The sequence below is a fragment of the Schistocerca gregaria genome, chromosome 1 (assembly GCF_023897955.1).
Source record: "Schistocerca gregaria isolate iqSchGreg1 chromosome 1, iqSchGreg1.2, whole genome shotgun sequence".
NCBI classification, from domain to species: Eukaryota; Metazoa; Arthropoda; class Insecta; order Orthoptera; family Acrididae; genus Schistocerca; species Schistocerca gregaria.
In genome coordinates, this window is record NC_064920.1 from 769447085 (window position 1) to 769472012 (window position 24928).

General features: G+C 38.0%; 1 protein-coding gene across 1 annotated transcript in view; it reads left to right on the forward strand.

The window, feature by feature from the left end:
* The window catches only part of LOC126268270 (zinc finger protein 652-B-like), a 53860-nt gene that overhangs the window by 2009 nt on the left and 26923 nt on the right, over positions 1–24928 (forward strand). Inside the window, exons 4-8 of the mRNA XM_049973897.1 lie at positions 11031–11429; positions 14252–14522; positions 16949–17146; positions 20093–20260; positions 20371–20563. Coding sequence (XP_049829854.1) covers positions 11031–11429; positions 14252–14522; positions 16949–17146; positions 20093–20260; positions 20371–20563 — 1229 coding nt within the window. The remainder of the gene's footprint in view (positions 1–11030; positions 11430–14251; positions 14523–16948; positions 17147–20092; positions 20261–20370; positions 20564–24928) is intronic.

Sequence of the window (24928 nt, forward strand, 5' to 3'; positions counted from 1 at the left end):
GAACAGATCCATTGCAAAAGCCTTTGTGGTTATGTTAATAGAAGTATTTTTATTTAAAACTTAATAAATGATGTGTGAATATTTTTACAAATAGGTCACTTTAGCGTATATTACTACTGGTGATAAAAAAATTAAGTATAGACCTATATCCTTATTGTCTTCTTGTCATGTACCATATGTTCATTCTACACCTCATCATTGCTCCATGTAAAAAGAATACATTTTCTAATTCTTCCTGTGGTCTTTTTTGTGCTTTCTTTTTCTAATGGGGATCGCATCCTATGCCATCCTTGTATTGACATTCTTCTGTCAGTTTATATTTCATAATGTATGTTCAGAAAGATAGCAGACAACTGCACTTCATTGTGCAATATTTATTAACTGTTGTTCCCTCAGAAATAATTCCCTTCCATAATTACACCTCATTCCCAATGTCTCTTCACTGTTTGAATGCACTCCATGGTATAGTGCCAAATTACACTGTCAAATTTCCTTGATATGAGTCTGCTGAGACCAAATCATATGATTAATGTGGGTGAGCCAGGACAGTTGTATGATATTTTATATGATAACTGCAGATCAGAAGTAGTGTATAGGCAAGGGTATTGTTGCAGTGCAACTTCCATTGCTTTTTATTATGGTATATTTCACACAAAGGCTTTAAAATCCTTTTACAGTTTCTTTGTGTACCATATAACCACAGTATCTAATGCACCTTTTCTGAATTTACATTTCTGTTTCCATTTTTGTAGTGAAAATTGTGTTAAATACAACACTGACTTGGACATTGGGCTATTCTCCACATCTATTACCACTACATTTATTTTGCACCCAGATTCATTGTCTTTGCTTGCCTAGAATGTCACCTAAATAGCTAAACTAACATAGATCTCAGGCTATGCTGCAGATTAGTCTTGTCACCGTAAACAAAATTGTGGGTGGGAGGGGATGGTAACACTATCATACTCTTGCCATTTAGTTTTTCTGATGTCTTTTAGTGTACAATAATAATTAAGTGAAAACTTCATTAATTGTAGCACAGCTAATTGCTAATACTAAAAGTAACACATTTGGTCTTATTTGAATGTGACTGCTTGTATGCTTGGTGTAAGCCAGAATTTCTGCTTTTAGGTGCACTGGTTGTTGTAGAGTTTCTCAGATGTAAAAAGTTCTGTCAGGCACACTTGGATCATACATGATATGACAGCAGTTTTATCTGACCATACAGATATTGCATTAAGTTTATATAGAGGGCATATGGAGAATATGAAGTTTTTGAATGGCATTATATTTTATGCATTATCTCTTAAATTCCCTTGTCTCTTATGTCAAGCAGATAGTTAAAAGATGGAAAAATACTACAAATGGAAGGCAATTAGTTGCAGTAATTTTATCAGGACCTATACTTGAGTTTCTTTCAGAGGATGTTGTCATTCACAGCAGAATCAGCTATTTCTTTCATGCCAACAAGTCCCTCCTCTGTCAATTATTTACAGCTCTTCTATGCTGCACAAACTTCTGCCAATTATCTTCTACATATAATAAAAGGTCTCATCTTCACCCTGTACATTAACAGCATTTATTTTCAAATCTATGAACCCATATTTAGTTTCACTGTATGTTGCATACATTTGCTTACAAGTATCTCTCTCTATTTTTTTATTTTGCTATTTGTTTGTTATCCATTCTGTTTTTACTTCCAGTTTCTTAAATTTGTTTCTGAGTGGCCTTTATTGCTGCCTTCCTCTATGATCCTTTACGTTCCTTTATTTTCTTCTTTCATCATTAAGTTTTACTATTTCTTCTGTTATACATGGCGTTTTTGCCTCTGCTTTTTATGTATGTATGGAGGCCACTATGAAATTATTTCTCATTCTTTCTTGTACTAGCAAACAATATTCATAATGTCTTTTGAATATATAATATGAGACAGTTTGGTGGTGGCTATTCTTTCCAGTGGACAGCTGGATGGTTGTCACATGCCCATAATGTGCTGTGCAGAAATTACAGTAAAGCTGATATGTAATATGACTGCTTCCACAGATGGCCTTGTTTCTGTTAGGACAGGATAAACCTGTGACAGAACTAGAGCAGGATGTGGTGTATGGGCCTAAGTTGTCTTCCAAAATGGCATGCGCCATATGGCAAGGGCTTGGGAGTAGGTGAGACATAAATATGATCTAGGATGCTGTGTAGATTGGGTGTGCAGTGTAACACCAATTTTATAACTGTGATTCACTGATGTAGTCATAGGATACTACTTTTTTTCGTAAAGCGCGTAATGTTACATCACTGTACATTTAAATTTAGTTGCCAATCTGTACCACCTTGAAATCTAACCAAGATCTGATTGAATGTTTCTGCAGCTCTTTACACAAAGTACTTCATTATAGATAACTGTATCATCTGTAAAATATCTAACATTGCTGTTAATATTGTCTATTGGGTCATTAATATACAACATGAACAATGAGGGTCCAAAAACTCTTTCCTTGGCACACCTAAAGGTACTTCTACATCTATCAGTGAGTCTCCATACAAGATAACATGCTGTATCCTCCTCTACCAAGTCACAAACAATGTTCAGCTGCCCATATGATCAGTGTTTCATTAATGGTCATTCATATGGTACTGACTCAAACTCTTTCCGAGCCAGTAAATACTGCATCTACTCAATTTCCATGATTTGTGATTTTCAGAATGTTTTGTGAGAAGAGTGTCAGTTGTGCTCTGCACAATCTGTGATTGCCGAATTTATGGTGGTTGACGTGGAGGAGATTGTTCTGTTCTAGGATTCTACAACAGACAGATATCTGTGAGATTGAACAGTTCTGTAGTGGATCACTTATGCTACACTTCTCCTAGACATGTGTGATCTGAGTAAATTGAAGGTGGAGGGATGGGAAGGGAAGGGAAGGGACTGTTGATGTCTGCTGCATTGGGACTTGACACAGAATCAGTGGCAATGAGTGAACCCGGGCTGTCCTGCTTACTAGGTAGTTGCATTAACCCCTGCACTATTTGGGGACAATGTTAATTGCAACTGTACAGACTATGTCGGCATGCCTCTCAGCTGACACGTACTCCTACATAGTTCCACCTATCCGCAATCCCTATGTATGTCCTCCATGCTCGCCACTTGGATATTCCTGCAGCACTCTGACATAATTGTACATCCACACTGAAAGAGATGGATCCATTGCCCATCAAAGTGAATCAATTATATGAATGTGTGGTGTCTGTTATTTTGGACATGTCTGGATGCACATATGCATATGCACAATTATGTCTGACCTTCTGCAGGAGTCTCCAAATAGTGCGCATGGAGGACACGCTCAGGGACTGCAGATAGGTGGTGTTACATGGGCTGGTGGGTTGGCCAAGAGGTGTGCCAAGATAGTCTGTTCTATCGGACATGTCCAATAGAACAGACGCCACACATTCATATAGCTGGATAGGTGGGATGTGTGGGTTTTTTCCCAATCTGTGAGCAGGCTTTTCAGTGGATCTACTCTATATATTCTGGTTAAAATGAGAGCTTGCTCAGCAGCAAATTCTGTATAGTAGCTAGTAGGGATGACATCAGGCCTTGGAGCAGCAGATAGACAGGCTGCCCCCCCCCCCCCCCCTCACACACACACACACACACACACACACACACACACACACACACACACACACACACACACACACACACACACTTATAAAAGCTAATCCACAAACAGATTTTCCATGACATATCCACATATCGTCATCTGACTACCTTCAGGAACCAAGTGCAAATATTCAAGTTTAATTCCAGACAGGAATAACTGAACTATATCCTTCACCCTGGCTTTTGCTACTTATTACTGCACTGAGAAATGAGGAACACCATACTCACAGTTCTTCCCAGCCTCGCAAAGTGGTATTACACTGCACATCCAATCTACACAATATGCTAGACCATCTTTGTGCCTCATCTACACCTAATCCTGTGCCATATGGGATACACCCTTTTGAAAGACTTAGGCCCATCCACCAAATCCTACTCTAGTCATGTCCTAACAGAAGCAAGGCTGCCTGAGGGAGCAGTCATATTACATGTCAGCTCTGCTATAATTTCTGCATAGCATTTTATGTTCACATGGCCACCATCCAACTGTCCATTGGAACAACCAGCAACATACTGTCTCGCATTATATATTCAGAAGACATTACAAGTATTACTTGCTTGTACAATAAAGAAACAAATAATTATTCCCATAGTGGCTTCCATACATACATAAAAAGCAGAGGCCAATAAGTCATGCATAACTGAACAAATAGTACAACCTATTGGGATTATTTGACTTGTGAGAGAAAATTATGGAAATGTTGAAAACATTAATTGATGTACACTTGAAGATAGGAACAAATAATCCTGCGAAACCCTAGTTACAGAAGTTCAAGAACCAGTATTAATTGAAGAATCTAGGATATTCTTCAGTGCACTATGTATCACTTCTGTGTGGACATATCAGACAAAAGCTAATTACAGCATGCACAGAGGCATGTAAGCAGTCATTTTTCCTGCTCTGCATATGATTGAAATAGGAGGAAACTCTAACATGGTACTATGATAAGTACCCTCTGCCATGTAGTTCACAGCGGTTTGCTGAGTTTTTGTGTAGATGTAGATGTGATAGCCTTCATAAGACTATCAGCGTATTAGAAAGTCTCTTCCATGTAGCCTGGCTACCCATGGACCACTTGCCTGCAGTGATGAGCAGTCCCTAGAGTGGTATACTGTTGGTTGTATTAAGGCTTTCACAGGAGCAATACCTATTAATTTAACCTGCATACAAGTTTCTCATGCCTTTCCATATACACCCCTTTGCCAAGAAACCAGCTGTAAATGAAACACGTACCATCACCTAATATTCTCCTGCATTGCAAGTACTGAAGCATTTCCTTCACCAGGGCTGTGATTACTTAATTTTAGGTCTGAAAATGAAGACATCCTATCAACAATCCTTCCCACTGTGCCAAAGCATTCTGTCACCCACTCAATATTCTAGTCCAATCTTCCACAACACCTACTCCAAGACCCTTGCCACATGGGTAATTAATGTGATATTTTGTTGCCCACCCAATCGACACAGTATTCTAACCCATCTACTGCTGTCCACTAGCCACATGGGTTATACCTCTGCATAAGATCCAGGTGCAAGACTGGCCAGTATAGCCATCTGCCACATCCTACTCCAGTTCCATCCCAGGCGTATATTCTCCTCTCAGAATAAGGGCCACTTGTATAAGCAATTAACATACACCAGCTCTTCTGTTATTTCTACACAGTGTTTTATGTGGGCATGGTCAACAGTAAACAAACTGTTGCCAGCATCAGAGTTGACAACAGTGCGGCTGAACTCGTCTTTGAACACATAGTGCTCAATTTCATTGGCTGTTTTTCAAACTATGACATCTAGATCCTCCTGTCCCCCCACCCCACCCTACACTCCCACCCCCTTTTCCCAACACCAGTTGTCTGAATTGCATAAATGAGAATTTTCTAGCAACACAGCCTTCTGTGTCGGTATCATCCAGTCCTCTTGTCTCCTCCAACCATTGCACTACACCCATTTCCACCCTTGCCCGATTACACTCACTTGCATCTTGCACTCACACTCTGTTCTCCAGTCTCCCTCTTCATCTGTTCTAGCTGCCTCTCCCAATAGCCCTCTACATTATTGTGCACTGTTCTCAGTATCCCTTGCCTGTAGATGAAGTGAACTCATTGGTGCTGCATTCCTCTCTCATGCACATGCTGCCTCCCCCTTCCAGCCAACCACCATCCTACCTCATCCAAACTATCTCCTCTCCTTCCCCTCCACTACAGCTTTGGGTAACCTTCACCTCAGTTGAGCTACAGTGCCAGAACATCGAAGTCAGCCAGGACAGTGTAGCTGCAGAGATTTTGTGTATGTATGTATGTATTTATCTGGGGCAGGGTGTATTTATCTGGGGGCAGGGGAGAGGGGAATATGCTCTGTAACTCTGAAAGAGGATTTATCCAGAAAAAGGTAGATTGGGATCCATCTAGACATGGTGACTTATTTGTTTTCAACTCTTTCTGCACCAGGGATGCCTATTACTGTATCGCTCATATCTTAGTGCAATGGTCATACAGTGGTGTGTTTATATGATTCTCCTTTGTGAATGATTTCTTAAATGCAGAATTTAAAACTTTGGCTTTCATTTTGGTATCTTCAACAGCCACACCAAGCTAATGAAGGGAGTGACTGGACATCAGACCAACTTACCAATTATACATAGGACTAGAATTTTCTTGGGTTCTCAGCCAGATGTTTTGCTAAGGTATGATAGTGGTAGTTGTTGTTTGCTTCACACACAGATCTTTTCACAGACGCACAAATGCCTGCTAGCCTTTGCTTATTATCATTTGCACATTCTCTTTTGAACTGAGAGTGAGACAGTGCTAAACCACAGTGGATCTTTTCTCTGTTTAATCCACTTATGAGTCACATACTTGTCCAGAGCATAATTTACAATCTGTTTAAACTCTGCTTATAATTCCTCTATTTCATTCATACTGGAATTAAATGACTGCAATTGATTATCTAAGTGAGATGCTAGCAACTGCTTATCTGCTCTTTCTAGCAACACACCCTCCTACCCTTCTTGACTAATTTATTAACTTTCATAACCATAGTCACTATGATGACATAATGATCACTAATCCCTTTTTCTATAGTGATGCCATCGATAACGTTGTTTGTAGCTACAAGATCTAAGGTATTTCCATTGTGTGTGAGCTGCCAAACTAGTTGTTCAAGACAGTTTCCAGAAAAGTATTCAAAACTATTTTGGAAGACTGCACCCCCTGCATTGAATCCATAGACACCCCAGTCTATACTCAGTAGGTTATAGTCACCTCCAATGAGTATTGCATGGTCTGGATATTTACATAGTACTGACCGTAGACTTTCTGTGGATGACTCAAGAACTGTCACAGCAGAATAGAGTAGCCAGCAAAGATTAACTAGATTTCACATAGACCTGTTATATGCGACTGGATAACTTCACTGTCGCACTCAATTTCAACCTCAGTAGAGGCAATATTTTTATCAACTGCAGTGAACACTCCCCTTCTAGTGGCATCTAATCTTTCCTTGCAATAAATGTTCCATGATTTGCTAAAGAGCTTGGAGCTTCTTACTATGGGTTTTAGCCAGTTTTGGTCCCAAGAACAATTTGAGAGAGAGAAAATTTCTGGAGGACACTAAATTGGGGAAATTTGTTATGAATATTTTGACAATTTACTGATAAAATTTTGACATTCACAGCATCTTTACTCTCAGCGTGGTACGATTTCCTACCTGCGTAATGACTGGTGAGTGTTCATCAGAGTACCTCAAACTATGTCATAGCCTTAAAAGTCCTGTGTGCTCTCCACAAGTACTCTGCTGCCCAAGTAGCTCTTCCTTTGTGTAGTGCACCCCTGACCTATCAAAGGAGGTCCTACAATTCGCCACTCGATTACACACATCTAGAAATCTGCGGCCAAGACTATCACATAGCTGATGAAGCCTTTGGTTGAGACTCTCCGCTAAGCTCCAACCCAAAGGATCTTGATCAGCTCTATGCTGCAAATAGCAAGCTCAACTTGTACCCTACATGAGAGGCCAACTGTCTTCACCTCGACAGCTAGCTACCCGAATGAACTGAGGATGGTCCCAGAACCCTTGCAACAAACTTTGCTGGTGCCGGTGTAAGCCACAACTTGTAGACAACTGCAGCCAGCAGGGTCAATAGTTGCAGGCAAGGCCACCTCCACATTTCAGATAAGGCCCCCAGCTGACATATATTGGCTTTCTTTCCTGCCCGGAATGCTATCTTCCTAAGGGGCTCCATAGTGCACCTTAAGTTGGAACTCCTGATAAATAGCTAACTCCTGCTCGCATGTGCTTGCTTGGACCGTGATTAAGGAACAACCACTTGTTCACTCACAGTGTGAATATGTAGGGCCAGGTGTCCAGCCTATCAAAACCATGGTGGAGAATGTGATTCAGTTGCTTCAGTCATGCGTGGAACTGAGTCATGCAGGGAGTGCTCCTTTATGGCCAGACAGTGGGAATTTGGGAGCAGGTAGGTGACTGCAGAGACAAGCTATGGGAAATCTGTTTCTGTTGGGTAACTTAGTCTGTGAAGGCTTCAGTGAGACCCTTGGTATATTTAAGGAAGGACTACTCATCACTTCTGACGTTACAACCATGAATGGCCAGGGTGTATGGAAGAGTCTTCTTGGTATGGACTGGATTGCTGATGATTGGTAGGTTTCAGTATGGATGGAGGTACTGATGTAACCATCTTTGAGATTGGGGTAACATCAAGGAAGGTGACTTATTGAATTGGGGAGGACCAGCAAAGTGAGTATGGGAGAAGGCATTGAGGTTCTGGAGGAATGTGGATAGTGTGCCCTTGCCCTCTTTCTCTCTCCTCACCCCTCCAACCGCCACACTACTGCCTTCTACATGCTTCTTAAAGTCCCTAAACCCGACCACCCAGGAAGCCCCTTTGTGGCTTGTTACTGTGCCCCTAGTAAGAGTATCTCTGCTGTCATGGACCAACACCTTCAGAAACTTGCCTGTAACCTACTCTTCTGTATAAAAGACATCAACCATTTCCTTCACCAGCTATCCATAGTTCCTGTTCCTTTCCACATGGTGCCTTCTTCATCACTATTAATGCCACCTCCCTGTACACTAACATCCCTAATGGCTGCGGCCTTGCTGCTATTGAACACTACCTTTCCCGACACTTGACCAATCCCTAACCCACAACCCCCGTCCTGGTCACCATGACTAAAAATACATCCTCATCCATAATTAGTTCACCATTGAAGGCATCACCTACAAACATATCAGTGGTAGAGCAGTGAGCACGCGCATTGCACCATCCTATGTCAACATATTCATGAGCCATTGACAGGAATCCTTCCTAACCACCCAGATTGCTAAACCCCTCAGATTCATTGATGAGATCTTCATGATCTGGGCTCAGGGTGAGCACACCCTATCCACATTCTTCCAGACCCTCAACATGTCCTCCCCCATTTTCTTCACCTGGCCCTTCCCGGCCAAACACACCACCAGCCTCGATGTTAACCACCACAACAAAGGTGACTACATCAGTACCCCCATCCATATCAAATCTACCAGTGACCAACAATAATATTGTGAAGAGGGTAGTTTCTACTCACCATATAGTTGCGATGCTGAGTTGCAGATTGGCAACAAAAAGACTGTCAGAAAGTTAGCTTTCTGACAGTCTTTTTATTGTGCCTATCTGTGACTCACCATCACCGCTATATGGTGAGTAGCAACTATCCTTTTCATAATATTGTTACATGCCTTCCTGGATTTTCTATTTTTTGATATCACCAGCAATAGCTTCACTTTGGCAGATGTCAACCATTCCATACCAAGAAGTCCCTTTCATAGAGCCTAGTCACCCTTGGCCGTTGCATCTATAATGATGAGCACTCCCTCTCCACATATACCAAGGATGTCACTGAAGCCCTCAGAGCCCAAAATTACCCTTCCAACCATATACACAAACAGTGTCTTGTCTCTTTAGTCCCCTACCACCTCCCAAATTCCCACTGTCCAATCACAAAGGAGTGCCTCCCTTGTGACTTAGTACCACCCACAACTGGAGCAACTGAATCACATTCTCCACCAGGGTTCTGATCTGTACCATTTGTATCTTTCCCACCAACAACAGGTTTTCTGAATTGCTAAGGTGGGAACTCTCCTTGCAATATTTCTTACTTTCCTGAAACCTACTGACCTCAGCCTTCACTAGTCCCTGTTGTTCACCCAAGTATCCTCTTTCCTGTTCCCACTCAAGTACTGCAACACAGCCTTCTATTGCACCATCACACCCACTACTGTACTTCTCTTCCTTCCCCCCCCCCCCCCCCCCCCCAATTCAAATATCCCAATTCCACTTAGCAGCTCCACTGTGTCCCCACCACCTTCGTGCATGCCCCCACGAGCAGCACTACATCCTTCCCCCACCCTACAATGCTATCCCTCTCCCCTTCCCAACCCAGCCACCACCTCAACCACACCACTCACAGATTACTACTTATACCACGAGGCACAGTTGCTATGTGCAGTCTGGCCTCCACCGAGACAATTTCGTGTGTGTGTGTGTGTGTGTGTGTGTGTGTGTGTGTGTGTGTAGGCAGTTTTTTGTTGTGCCAGTCTGTGACTCAATGTCTATATGGTGAGTAGTAATCTATCCTTTTCATAATATTGCCAATATTCCATCCTGGATTTTCCATTGTTTGAAAGTTATCTGTCTTGTTTATATGCTTATTGATGATCCTGTGTCTCAACTATTCAGTGAGTTGTAACCTTTACTCCTTAAATTCTTTATATTCCACCAGAGACTTTCCTACCAAGCTTTTAAAGAGGGAGCATGGTTGGGCAGATATTACAGTTTGAGTTGTTTCGGGAAAGTGTAGTTGAAGGGATGGCATAAGAAAAGAATAACAGGGCTGGTTTTGGATAAAAATGTATAAGACATAGTTATTGGTGTGGGATGGAGCAGAATGAAGACAGGTGCTGGAAAGTGACAGGAATGAAGAACTGCATCAAACCAACCTTAGAGATGATGCCTAGAACATATGACACATAATAATAATAATAATAATAATAATAATAATAATAATAATAATAATAACAATAACAATAACAATATTCATCTTTCAACTTCATATATCTCAGTTATGTTTAAAAGACTACATTATGCATATTTCTGGATGCCAGCAGGAATTCTTAATAAGAATCTGGAATTACTGGAAAAACCTGTATGAAGAGGGTACAGAAAAACAGCCATCAGTGTAAATGTGCATTACTGTATACAAATCATTTCCAAACGTTAAATTGAAGGGGGTTGATCCGCAAAGCTTTGAATTTGTAGTGTGACATTTATACTCTTATCCATATGTAATTTAATTGTATATATTTCTGTGACAGAATCCAAGACAGTTCTGGAATACAATCACAACACCAGTGACAGAGATGTCAGTACCTCTAGCCAGAGCCATCAGTCTCCTCAGAGACGCAGAAAACTTCCACAACCGAGGAAAGCCCACCTGTCTTCTAAGTCCCAGAACATTCCAAGAAGACGCAATGTACAACATATAAAACTTCACAGTTCAAGTGGGGATGATGATGGTGGTGATGATGACAATGATGGTGGTGATGATCACCAAGATGATGGTGATGGTGATCGTGATGATGGTAATGGTGATAGTGATGAGGACTCAGTTGGAGAAGGAGAAAAGAAAGAGTGCGAGGAGGAAAAACATGAAGACATGAATGAAAAGTTTAATGATGAAAGGCTACCTGCAGCAGATGAGTCTGAAGTAAATGGTATGTTTCAAGGTGTGCCATATTTATTTGCATCATTCTGTGTGAAATCAATCAATTGAAAAAAAATGAACCTTGATGATTTTCAATTTAGTAATTTTTTTCTGTCAAAATAAGATAAAATCCAAAACTTTTGGACATTTAATTTTTAAGACATTAATTCTTAAAGTTTACAAAGTGTTTGATGTTTGTCTTGCTTGAAAACCTTGTAATTGCCATATCTCCCAAACTGTTTGACTTACTGATCTGAAGTTAGAACCATTTTTATCAGTTTCTTACAAACTTTGAAAATAAGATCTATTTGATTGTACTCATGAATCTGCTAAATTTTCACAATTTTTTTTAAAAAGTCAGAACTTCTTTTTATTGAAAAAATGTCACTCATGTTAATGTCTTTGCCAAATTTCATGATGGTATTGCAATGGGAAGCTACTGAAATAAATTTTATCTTACTTCATTTGGTTTGTCCACTGCACCACAGCTGCACATGGTTTGCAGACTGCTTCATAAAATTAAAGTTTGAATGAAATTGTCGTGTACTAGTTACAAACATTCAATTTATCATTTTAACAATGTAGTAAACCATGCCTTATAAAAATGTTTAAAAAGCTTACAGAGTTTGTGAAACTTTATTTTCTTCCCAATTTGAAAATATTTTTTTTGTTTTGAACAGTGATATCTCAGCAGCACAATGTAATCATAAAAAACTTTTCTAACTTTTGTTATTGTCTTGTAGATTTTGAAGAAATTGAGGCACAATTTTGCCTTTTTATGCAACTTCACATTTAAAGGGAGAGTACAATGGTTTTGGTGGCACAGTAAAAAGGCTTACAGTCAAAGCTAGTTTGCAAAATCCTATGAATAACCAAATATTAACTCTCTTCCAGTTGTTAAGTGGGGTAAAACAAATATATCATCAGTCACTTTTTTCTGCATGTCATATTATGAGCATGCAACAGAAGAAAAGAGCTTGACAAAGATTTTATGAAACCATAGCAGTCATAAAGAGGCAGAAATATAATGCATTTATTCTTATCAGCAACACCAAAATTAAATCATAAATTGTTTCTGATTTTAAGAATTTTGATGTTCATAAAATTCAAGTGGGACCATATTTAGATGGCATGGCCATTTGTACAGATTATAGGATTTGTCACTTCTGTTTTTAACAACAAATGGTCAATGGGGGTGCTATCAGAATACGAAACAGGATAAATAAACTTTTTATTTATGCATCCTTGTTGGTCAATTCCTTTTTCTGACCCAAGAAGACTAGATAAATTAGCTAATCAGATTGTAAATTATACCCTCCAACTGCCACCGAAGGTACATACATGAGATAGAGAGATTATAAAACTCATAGATTACATTGAAGAAAGATATGTTATAGTATCATGATATGTCATTATTGCTTGTGTGGACTAGGTTACGTCATGTAAAAGAAGGCTGTAATGTACAATTTTAGACTCTAATAAGATTGTATTTGGTTCACCATAATATTTTATCTTTTTGAGGCAAGTAGAAAGTTTCTCACATCAAGCCACTTAAATAACACACTGATGAACAGGAACATCATCTCCAATGTTTAATTAATATTAATGTTATTGTAAAATAAAGATAGAATTATATAAATTGTTTGTAATCTTTATTGAGCATATGTTCTTATGGCACGTGGTAAAATATTTTACAGTTTACATTGGAAAACCGAATCTGAATTTAAAATGATAACTCTTATAATGCAATAAATTATTAATCACCAAATAAAAAATCCCAGTGGTTTGACAGAATTATTTGGCGTTCACAATGTAAAGTCTAGAAATAAGTCCAAAATCCTACAGACTACATACTGAATGCTGCACTCATTATCAAAATAGAATTTATCTTAATATGTTCCCACTTGAATACCATTGTGAAATTTGGCATATGCATTACCAAATAGTGTACGACATAATTCTTTCCCCCAAAAGAAAAAAAAGATCAGGTTTTGAAATTTTAAGATTAAAAAAAAAGTTTGAGAAAATTCAGCATTTTTATGAATATAGTGAAGTAGTGCATATTTTTAAAGCTCAAGAGAAACTGAATAAAATAGTGCAAATTTTAGGTCTGTAAGCTAATAAATTTCTGAGGTATGGGTATTTTAAGGTTTCAAAATGTGACAAAAAATCGAACAATTTTGGAAACATCAAGAATTAATCGTGCAATAATGTTTGGTCCAAAACAAATCTTAATTTGAAATTTTTCATGTAAGCGACTTCTCTTATCAATGTACAGAAGAATAACAATATTGGATATGGCATGAACCAGACCCATTAGTTGATTTCACATGAAGTGATTCACATATGACACAACTATAAACCAGAAAGAGAGTGAAAATCCAATAAAAGATGAAGTGTTTTTAATGGGTGGGAATCAGTGTTTGTTATCAATCATGTTTGGTAATAAAATTTGCACATTAATTGTATCAAACCAGATGAAAGGGACCCACATGTTAGAATGTAGTTCTGAAAGTTTGGATAGTGTTGTCACATTTACTTTTATGTGTATCTTTCAGCAGTACTAAACATTTCACTTTCTTAAGGTAAGTACTTCCCAGCAGGTCTGTCTCACAGTTTATTAAATTGCAAAATTGGCAATTATTTCTGCACTTCCATCTGAAGTCTTTCCTCAGCTATAGATATTGCTGTAACTGTTTGCATGCAACTCAATAAATTTTATAATGAATAAAATATCTTTTATGCTGATATTCAGGGTAAAATCAATATAACATTTACTTTCCATTCACCAAAATATGTATAATGGTAAAGTTGGAATGTGATATCTTACAGGTATGAATGGTAATGTTAACGGAGATGATTTTTGTGCTGATGAAGATGATAATGAAGAACAGAATGATAAAGAAGAATGGAAAACACATTGGGGCATAAAGTGCAACCAATGTGACCAGATATTTCCTTTCAAATCACAGTTTGATAAACATTACATTAATTCCTATGAGAAGAAACCTGTATACACTTGCTCATACTGTAATAAAATGATGGAGAAATATTCAACATTCAGATCACATTGCTACAGGCATGTTACGGAAGGAAGATACAGGTGAGAAATTATTGTATTCACCATGTTCCCAAAATAAAGGTAGTGGGAAACGAACCTCCAGCTACAGAATTATCTGGCTGCAGGAAAGTGGCTTACCTGCATGCTTGGCACAGTTATATTACAGGACAATCTATCTACAACAGAATAACTAGGCAACACATGAGAAGCAAGAAAAACCTTTTAGTGAAATAATGTCCATCAAAATGTACTTAGCTTTTACGTGCAGCAAAATGTGCCAGGCTGTAGTGAAATGACGGCCGATAATTCTAGCATTTCCAAATATGTTTACACAGCAGCTGCTTAACTGGCTGTGCAATGTGCGGAGGTGTGCCATGCTGTGTAAAAACGATCCTATCCACACTGTTGAAGGGTAAGAATGATGGTGTTCAAAAGACTCTCAGAGCATTTACCAGTGATAGTATGGGTAACAGGACCTGCAAGATCCATTTCGTTTAAAAAAATCTGGCCCTACAATAAATGATGCCATCAACCCATGCCACACAGTTACCTTTGCAGAATGAAGTGATATTGTTGATGTGTGAGCAGATTTTGCATCAATTCCCTGTGCACTGCATGTTTGCACACTGTCATGTAACGCTTCTTGCGGTGTTGTGGCCACCTCTTCTACTGATGTCAGATCAATTGTTTTCCTCCCTCTACGACACTGCACTTCAAAAGAAACTGTCTTTTCAAATTCCATATCACTTTCTCTGTACTTTTGGCAGATATTGTAACAACACCTTTTTTCGTACCAATGAGTGTCCAGGACTTCTGCAGAGTTGCTGACGCACAGTCACCATCCTTGTAAAAGAGCTTTACCAACAGAATGCTTTTGTACATTGAAACATGGATGCCAAGTGTCTCAGATTCAAACTCTGTCTCTCTCCTTTTTTTTTTTTTTTACCCCCTTTGTATTCTGCCACTAAAAGTGCCAGCTAGTGGTAACATTTTTGTTAAACTTCCTTTTTGTTTCCATAATATTTACCCCCCTCTTTGGTGATATTCTGTTCAAATTTGGTGTCATGCTGAACAGAGGTTTATTTCTTATTGTGTTTTAAAACTGGAACTTTAATTATAATCATCTTATGTATTAAATGGTAGCCTTATTTTTGATATACAGAAAAGCACCAAGCTCATGTTTCCAAATTGTAAAATAGCTCCCCCATACATTTGATTGTACAGAAATGTTTAATTATGTTTATCATACAGATAAGATATTTCATGATTAAAAATTGTCAGGTGGCATTATATTTAGAAGAGTAGGGAGAAAAGTGATCAGTTCAATTTGAGGTACAGTAAAACAGAACTTTAGACTTTACTTACACTGTTTAATGGTAAGGGGGCGGGGGCAGATAAGTAAAATTTACTTTGAGTGTTTTTCATTCCTAATATTCATTGTCATGTTTTGTAATAAGTTATGTGAACCCGTTGCCAGTGACCTATCGTCATTTTATCTGCTAAAACAGAGGAATTGGTATAAACTGCAACCTCAGAGCCATATTTGGTAGGATGTAAAATTGTAAGAGCTGTTGAAGGATTAGTGACCAAATTCAGAGGTAAGAATTACTTGCAGCAGTGACTTCTTTGTGTAAGTGGCTGCTGAGATGCTGGGTTTTATACTGGTGGTGTGTTCTGTGAATAAATAGAACAGTTTTCTATGACAGATCATTTGCTAGTGTCATATATTTTCACAAAAAGAAAGAATGGTGGAACAGTATATTGACCATTATTTTTGTGCAGAATGTCAATTAGTGAGTCAAAGTTTGTCGTTGCTAATATGATTTCAGTGTGAGTTACAGCAGTAAAGCCAACTGAGTGGCTTCCAGATCAGTGGTAGTCAACCTGGTCTTACCACGCACTAATATAAATTCCAGTTTTCATGGTGGGCAATAGGCAATTGGGAAGTTAAAGATACAGTCATTAGGCTTTCATAAAATTTTGATAAAGTATTTGTTAAGTAATTGTTATTATATGCTTTAACATACTGCAATTCTGCTATAAAGATTTTATAATTTAAAGTTACTTTCCTATTTTAAAAATAATAGTTATTCTGGAACTAATGGGTGGTTAGAAAATTTTCCTGCTAACAGAGGTACAATAGTGAGCAGTAGGCAAAAAAGGTAGACTATCCTGTTCTAGGTTATCATTTGCCCATTACTATGTATATTTCTCCCTGTGTACAACTGTACAACTGACTATTATATGATATGACTTGTTGATACTTCGAGCTTCTGTCTACACAACATGAGTTACATAGTACCCCTGTTATGATGATGATGATGATGGCGGCGACAATGACATTGAAAGACCAAGATCATACTGGAAGCAATTTGAAATAGATTATGAAAGAAGTACATTTTTTTTAGATTTTTGTTTCTTTTTTAGTTTTGTTATGTATGGCTTTATGAACTTACGATTCCTTGCAGGTGTGATTACTGCCAGAAAGGCTTCAGTTTAAGAAGTATGTTGCGTGTCCATGTGTTGGCAAAGCACACAACAGTAAAACCATTTATCTGTGAAGAATGTGGTAAAGGTTTTGTTACAAGACCAGGTCTCAATATCCATCTCAAAAAACATAAGAGTGATGAAAAGATGGAGTACCCCTGCACTGATTGTGGTAAAATGTAAGACATCTTATTTTTGAAAATTTAATTTTGTTTTGTCCCACAGAATGTATTTTTGTCACATCCCTCCTACTCTCTCATCTCTACATCTCCCCTACCTTCTCTCCTCCCCCATTTTTCTCCTCTGTAATTTTTCTTAACGGGAAACAGAAACATATTCTTTACATTGTGAAAATTAGTATGATCAAGCTGTTGTTTGTGTTTCTTGAATTGTATAGATAATGAATGAACTTATGAAATGTAGAGTGAAAGTGTCATGATTTTTATATAAGTCAATGATTATGGCTTTCATTGGAAGGCATACAAGTATGTACAGTCAACAAAGCAAAACTGTTTGCATGGGAAATGGCCAAATTGTATGTCGGCATTCTCAGCATGTACACCCACATCCCAAATTGTGTGAACACTTTTGTCCTATTAATGCCCATATTGGATTATAGTGACATCATCATACAAGTGAGATGTACTATATAGAACATAGGAAATTAATACCAGTTAAACATTATACATGGACATATAGGACGTAAGCAACAATCACAAAATATGTAATGATTAGACCAGCAGCATTAGATGCATTCCAAAACAGGTGTTAGCATCACTGTGTAAGCAGTTCACAGTCAGAGTTCCAGGGTGTCACTTGTTGAGTCCCAGTTTGGCTCTGCCATTCAGCCATTTCTTTCTTTCTTTCTTTCTTTCTTTCTTTCTTTCTTTCTTGCCCCCCCCCCCTCCCCCCCCCCCCAATTGTGGTAGGTGTCAATGGCCTTTCTGTATGAGCTTCTCTTAATGAGTGCAACACTGGTGCCTATTATTTGTAGTCTTTTAGAGAACTACTGTAGCTTGAACTAACAAATCTGTATCACAAAGCTCACCCAAGTTATTTAAGAGAATTTGTTTTATAGGCATGAGATAATATTGTTATTTTGGGGAGTAAGTGGTTTTAGACCAACCTGATTTACTTCTATGAAAAATGTTATCTTTTACAAAGCTCATATTTCAAATGTAGTAAGTAACTAATTGAATAATAATTTATTTCTTTAGCATGAAAGAAACTAATATACTTTTTATGTACTCAAATGTAAGTGCCAAACTCAACAGTGATCCTTTTCCAATATTTATTACCGAGCGAGGTGGCGCAGTGGTTAGCACACTGGACTCGCATTCGGGAGTACGACAGTTCAATCCTGTCTCCAGCCATCCTGATTTAGGTTTTCCATGATTTCCCTAAATCGTTTCAGGCAAATGCCGGGATGGTTCCTTTGAAAGGGCACGGCCGATTTCTTTCCCAATCCTTCCCTAACCCGAGCTTGCGCTCCGTCTCTACTGACCTCGTTGTCGACGGGACGTTAAACACTAACCACCACCACCAATATTTATTTGGGAACACTAAAATTCACTATCATCCTCAATTTTGAAGACAGTCAGGTCCAAATTAAGTTGCTGAAGATGAAGTTATGTCTGTATGCATAAAACTGTTCGTAGAAGTTGCAAACAGAATGAGGAAATAGATGTTAAGTGTTAATTAGCATGAATTCTATAAATAAAATTTATAGTGCAATGACTTCATGTAGACTTCCAATTAACAAACATACAGTTATACCAAATTTTGTAATATAAAGAGGAGTAATGTGAGACTAGGGAAGTTTCTCATATGGAATGAGGCTTGTACATCCACCCCAAACAAGACTGTGATGTGGCCAACATATGAATGCTGCAGCTTGTATTGGTGGATCATAGTGTGTTCTCCAAGGCCTGCAGACCATCACAGGAAAATCATTCACTGAGCTAAATAGTGCTCATCTGAAAAGATGAAGTGATGTCAGGCACAGTCTACATCCAGTTCAGCAGATGCAATGCTATAATGTTTGTGACCATCAGGGAGGGCTACTTTATTTGCAACCCTGCAGGCTCTAAGCCCAGCATCCTGTAAGCAGTTGTGAATGATTTGATTATCCAGGGAAATTGATCTCATTTTTTAGTTTGACGATATTTAGAAACATATTCCATACAGGTGTCGACTTACACATTGTTTTGCTGAGGTGTCAGCTCCTTGCTGAAGCCATTGCATAAATCCAGTCAATTACTCCTCTCTTGTGGCATCACGTTATCCCCTTCTGGGCAAAGTAAGGTTCAAAACCACACCTAGCTGCTGGTTTATGTTCACTGAAACGACCATTCTGGATGAGTGCCAGAACACTATGTCTTGTAGCCTGTGTATGCTGGGACATCCTGACAGTAAATGATCATTTGTCACATACCTGTCTGTGGCACATTGTGTTATCATGTTCAGCATACCTCAGGTAAATTTATGTTCCACTTGCAACCCTCCAATAAACAATACAGTGAATAAAATGATATTGAGGGGATGTGAACACCAACTACTTCAGTGGAATTTCGGAGACTCAATTGCTGCTATGTGGCGACCATGTAACTATACAGATTTGTTGTTGTTTCTGTAGTCATGGCAAAAGCAGCTCAATGTAGCATAAGAGTATAAGATTAAGTGTTACAATGTATATATCAAATAATATGTAGTAATTGTATTCAGTCACAGTAAATCAGAAATGTATAAGTAAAATCATTACAATAAGAAGGAAACAACTACACTGAAAAAAGTGTGTTACCCTACATGTGGTGCTGTTACCAGTGTTTGTCGCATTACCACTACTGCAAGCTGTGCACAACCGAAGGTGCCAGAGCTTATCATGACATGCTAACAGTATTGTCTTATAGACTGTACAGTGTGCTTGTAACTAGTCTTGTCACCAAGATGCACTGTGATACGTACAGTTTAATGTAAATGAAATGTATCGTTGTTGCCCAAAGAGTAACATTACTAATAAAATCAGTGCAGTGAGGGACCTTGAAAATGTCATATTATTTGATAAACAAGAGAGAATTGTGAGAATGTAAATTCATTACTTTCAACTTTGTGTATTTCAATTTTAGCTTACACACTAGAGGTGGTCTGACAGCTCATCAAAATGTTCATAAATTAGGTCGACGTTTCATGTGCGATGTTTGTGGGAAGACTTTCACACAGAAAGTAAACATGCAGCAACATGTGAAGCATCACACTGGGGAACGTCCATATGCCTGTGAAAAATGTGGAAAGTGGTATGAATTTAACCCTAATTTTTTTTTTTTTTAATGTTGATTTCATTTTTGGACTCAAATACTTCACTACCATGAAATATTCTTATAGTTTTCTTTTTCTTTTGTTTCAGCTTTGCTGAAAAATCACACTTAAATCGTCACTACAGCTTTCACAGTGAAAAGAGGCCTTATCAGTGTCCTGTCTGTCAAAAAATGTACAAAACTGAACGGTGCTTGAAGGTCCATGCCATGGTTCATGCTGAAGCGAGACCTTATGTTTGCACATATTGCAATAAAGGATTCCTTAGCACTACAAAATTAAAGGTATTGTATTGCTCGTATCACAGCCCCACACAATTTTGTATTCCTATTGTATATAGTAGCTCCCTGTCAGAAGTGTGTAGTATAACAACTGAAAAGACTGTAAAAGGCATAAATGAAGTAGCTCACCTTAGTAAGATAATGAAGGAATGATGACAGAAAAATGGAAACATTTTGTGATTTTGTGGGATGTTGAATAAAACTGAACATTAGTTCTACATAATTTTCCTTTTATCAGATAGACATTACATTTTTATGGATAAATAACATGTGTGTATTTCAAATTTCCACCACTCCTAGTTGAGTATAAGATAATGAAGAGTGAGAAGTTAACAGTGCAGAGAGTGAAGAAAAAAATGAATGTTAAAGAGTAGGGAGAGGGATTGTGCACATTGTATCTGTAACATTTGTTAAGTAGCTTGAAGTGATATTTCGTTGTTTTATAACGGAGGTGCCTCTTATGATCCAGGGCCAGTTTTTGCTGCCACTCATACAGTACTACAAATTTTAAATAGTTAAGTTGAGGCAAATAATGATTATAGATAAGTACAATAGTAAGCACAGTGCAGAACCTTATTAGAAGACACCTCCGAGGTAAGATATATTGGTATAGGAGAATAAATACAAGTAGGATTACTGCAAGAAACACTAACATTTAAAGATGAAATGTCAGTTGCCCTGAAGTCAACATGCCGTACAAAGAACATCAATCAAATTCAGAAATGTCATAATGTCCCAAGAATGCCCACTGATGATCTTTTAATAGAAGGTCTGATTCTGTATAAAAACAATACTTCAGTCTGTGATGGACATACCACATGGGCAGCATGGAGTGGGCTAAAATTGCCACAGCCTCTTCTGGAAAGAATGCTGTATCTTCTGAATCCTACGCATTTGGATGGGACCTCAAATGCCCCCTTCCTTCCTGTAGTTTCATTGGATATTTTGATATCTATCTCCAAGTGACAGCTAGTTTACATTTTTAGCACCCTCATGGCATCTCAGGAGCAAACAAACATGTGACCATTTGTGCTGCCATTCTTCATCATGTTCAATATATCCTATTGATCTGACTCCATGGGCCCTCCCAACACTTGAGTAGTATTCTATGATGCGACCACCAGTGTTTTGTAAGGAGTCTCTTTTGTAGATGGGTAGCATTTTTCCAGTATCCTATCACTGAACCAAAGTCTGCCACCTGCTTGACTTAGAATTTACAATGAGACCTTGCAGACTGGCTCTCCTTGATTTTCGTGATACCTATAGGATTTGAAGGTCAGTACCCAGACATCAATTTCCCAAAGCAGTAGAGCACAATTCTCAAAAAGACTTAAACAGCCATTTTTGAAGATCAGAAGATTTCTGAATGTGGTGAAGTACGAAACATTTCTATCTATTTACTGTAATTGTCAATAGATCAGTGTATGATGTAAGAGTCTGGTAGTTGTGTTGTCACTAGTTTCAATCTTGCAAGCAACAACTTTTTTTGCTTTTATGTCAATTTCATATTTGTTAACAAGTAGGAAATAATATGTATTTAATGTTTTTTAAATAAAAATACTGACTTTTATTTTTAATTACTATATTAATGTATTCACAGTAAACTAATCATAGGTACTATGCTTTTTCATCTGATGACACAAGCAATTTTACATTTCTGAACATCTAAAGCAAATTTTCAATATCTGCACCACATTGATATCTTATTAAGATCTGACTGAGTATTTATGCAGCTTATTTTCAGACAATACTTTGTTACAGATAACTTCATCACCTGCTGACAATCTGAGGGCACTATTAATATTGTCTGCTATGTCATTAAAAAACAACATTGACAGTAATGATTCAAACATCCTTTCCTGGGGTATTGTTGGTGTGGTACTGACTCAAATGTTTTTTAGAAGTCAAGAAATACTGCATCTGCTTGACTGACTTATGCCATTGCTTCTATGATGTCATCAGAAGAGTGGAGTTTGGTTTCAAATGACAGATGTTTTCAGAAACTGTGCTAATTGACATAGAATATGTCATTCTGGTTGAGATAATGCATTACATGTGAGCTCAGAATATGTTATAAGATTGTACAACAGGTGAATGTTGAAGGTATTGGGTCACACTTTTGTGAACCACTTCTGCCCCTCTTCTTGTTGGTGGATGCAGTGTGTGCTTTCTTCCAACTACTGGGCAGTTTCTCATTTGAGGGATTTATGGTATTTTACAGTTAAAAAAAGGGGGTTCACTCAAATGCAAAGTCTATGTGGAATCTGATAGAAATTCCCTGGTGCTTTATCCAATTTTAGCGATTTCAATCGTTTCTCAACACCACTGACACTATTATCTATATCAGTCATTTTTGCAGTGGTGCGAGAATTAAACTAGGGCAGTATTCCTGGATCGTCATGTACAAGAGAACATTTTGAAAATGAAGTTAAACATTTCTGCTTCTCCTTTGCTACATTCAATTTGGTTCCTCAGGACAATAACTTTGGTGTTATTGACAGCCTGTACATATGACCAGAGCTTATTTGTGGTTTGTGAGAAGTATCTTCATGGATTCTGCTAAGGTTATTGTTGAAGGTTTTTGCACTATGCATTTTGACAGCGCAATTTAACATTTGTCTGACTATAGCTCTTTTATGCAATAGTCATTGTTTCTTTAGAAGTTCCTTTACAAGGACTGTATGCTAGGGAGGGTTCCTCCTATCATGAACTGTTGACTAGGTACACATTTATACACATTTACGTAGTCCATATTCTTCTAACTTTTCATCACAGTTCCAGGAGATGCTTCTGCGCTTGGCAAAATATTTCTAGTTCTTCCACTAGATGTGACATTACTGCTTAGTTATCTCACTTACAGAAGATGTAAATATTTCTCATTATTTAGCTGTCCTTTGTAACTTGGTAACCATTATTGCTATAGCTGCTTCATATCACTGATAGCAGTTTCAACATGGTCATTCTCAAAGAGGTCTGGGTTGTTTGTTGCCATTATATTCCATACTAGCTTTGCCTATTTTGTCTTTTGCAATGCAATGCCTCTTTTTCTATTTATGTAGGCACACACACACACACACACACACACACACACACACACAGAGAGAGAGAGAGAGAGAGAGAGAGAGAGAGAGAGAGAGAGAGAGATATGGATGTATATTCACTTCCACATATATTTAACATATTTCACACATATTTGTACGCACACTTCCTCCAGATCTCTAGCGAATTTCACCTTGTATCATCTGAATTCTGTGGAAAGTGATAATTTTGCCAGTAACTACTGTTTTGAAAGAAAAAGTACTGTTACTGGCAACTGTCTGATTCTTTGCTGTTTTACATTATGTGACTCAAGAGAAGGTGTTAAATGCATCTGTAGTACTGAGCCATGTGGCATGATCTTGGGTCTGAAACCTGATGTGGTTGATGCATTTTGCAACACAAATGAGAGACTGACTATGCTTCATAGATTTGAAGTATTCCAAGTCAAATAATTACAGGGAACAAATGCCAACATTTCATTTTTGAATGTTTGTACATATCACTCTCTCTCATCATCACTGCCACCCCTAGTGGTAATGAAGTAGTAATCCCACAGCATCTTTATGCAAGTAATAAGCCATGTATATAACACAATTGATTGTAATTGCTCCAGGCATTCCTGAGTTACACTTTTTCAACCCAAACACTAAACAATAGGTGTGTTAGGAATGTCTTACTGTCCCAGTTAATTTTTAAAGACATCAAGTGATATGTGTGTCAGTTGTGGTAGAAATTCCTTCAGGCATTATAGAAATATGCTGATACATCAGTGTTTTTGCACCCCTTATTTCCCCCATATGTAGGTGTGAAACATTGTCATGACTGCCACTGATAAGTCTATCAGCCCAGAAAAATATAGATTTTCTAGAAATATCAATCATTACTGAACATTTTTACATGTCAAATCTTCTCATCCTCTTCACCCCTAGGGGCGGTTTTGGTATATTATCCCCACAATATTTTTATACAGACAGTTATACAAATAGTGAGTCATATATTTTGTTGAAACTGCTACAGACATTCCTGAGTTAAGCTTCTGTGCCATCCACTTTTCACATCCACCCCTGTGGGCGGTAGTTGGTTTTTATCCCCACAGAAAACTTAGCAGGTGATGTGAGCACAGCAGCTCATCGAAGTTTCAATGTATTCAGATGAATGGCACAGGAGAGCATAGAAGAGAAACAAACAAATAATCATTTTTATGTATTAGATATTTCTCTCAAAAGTAGGCTTCTGAGCAAATTGTTTTAGGTTGTTTTCTGAGAACCATTTTGCAGGACATCTTTTCATACTCACATTTCACAAAACTGTAATTTCCCAATTGATTGT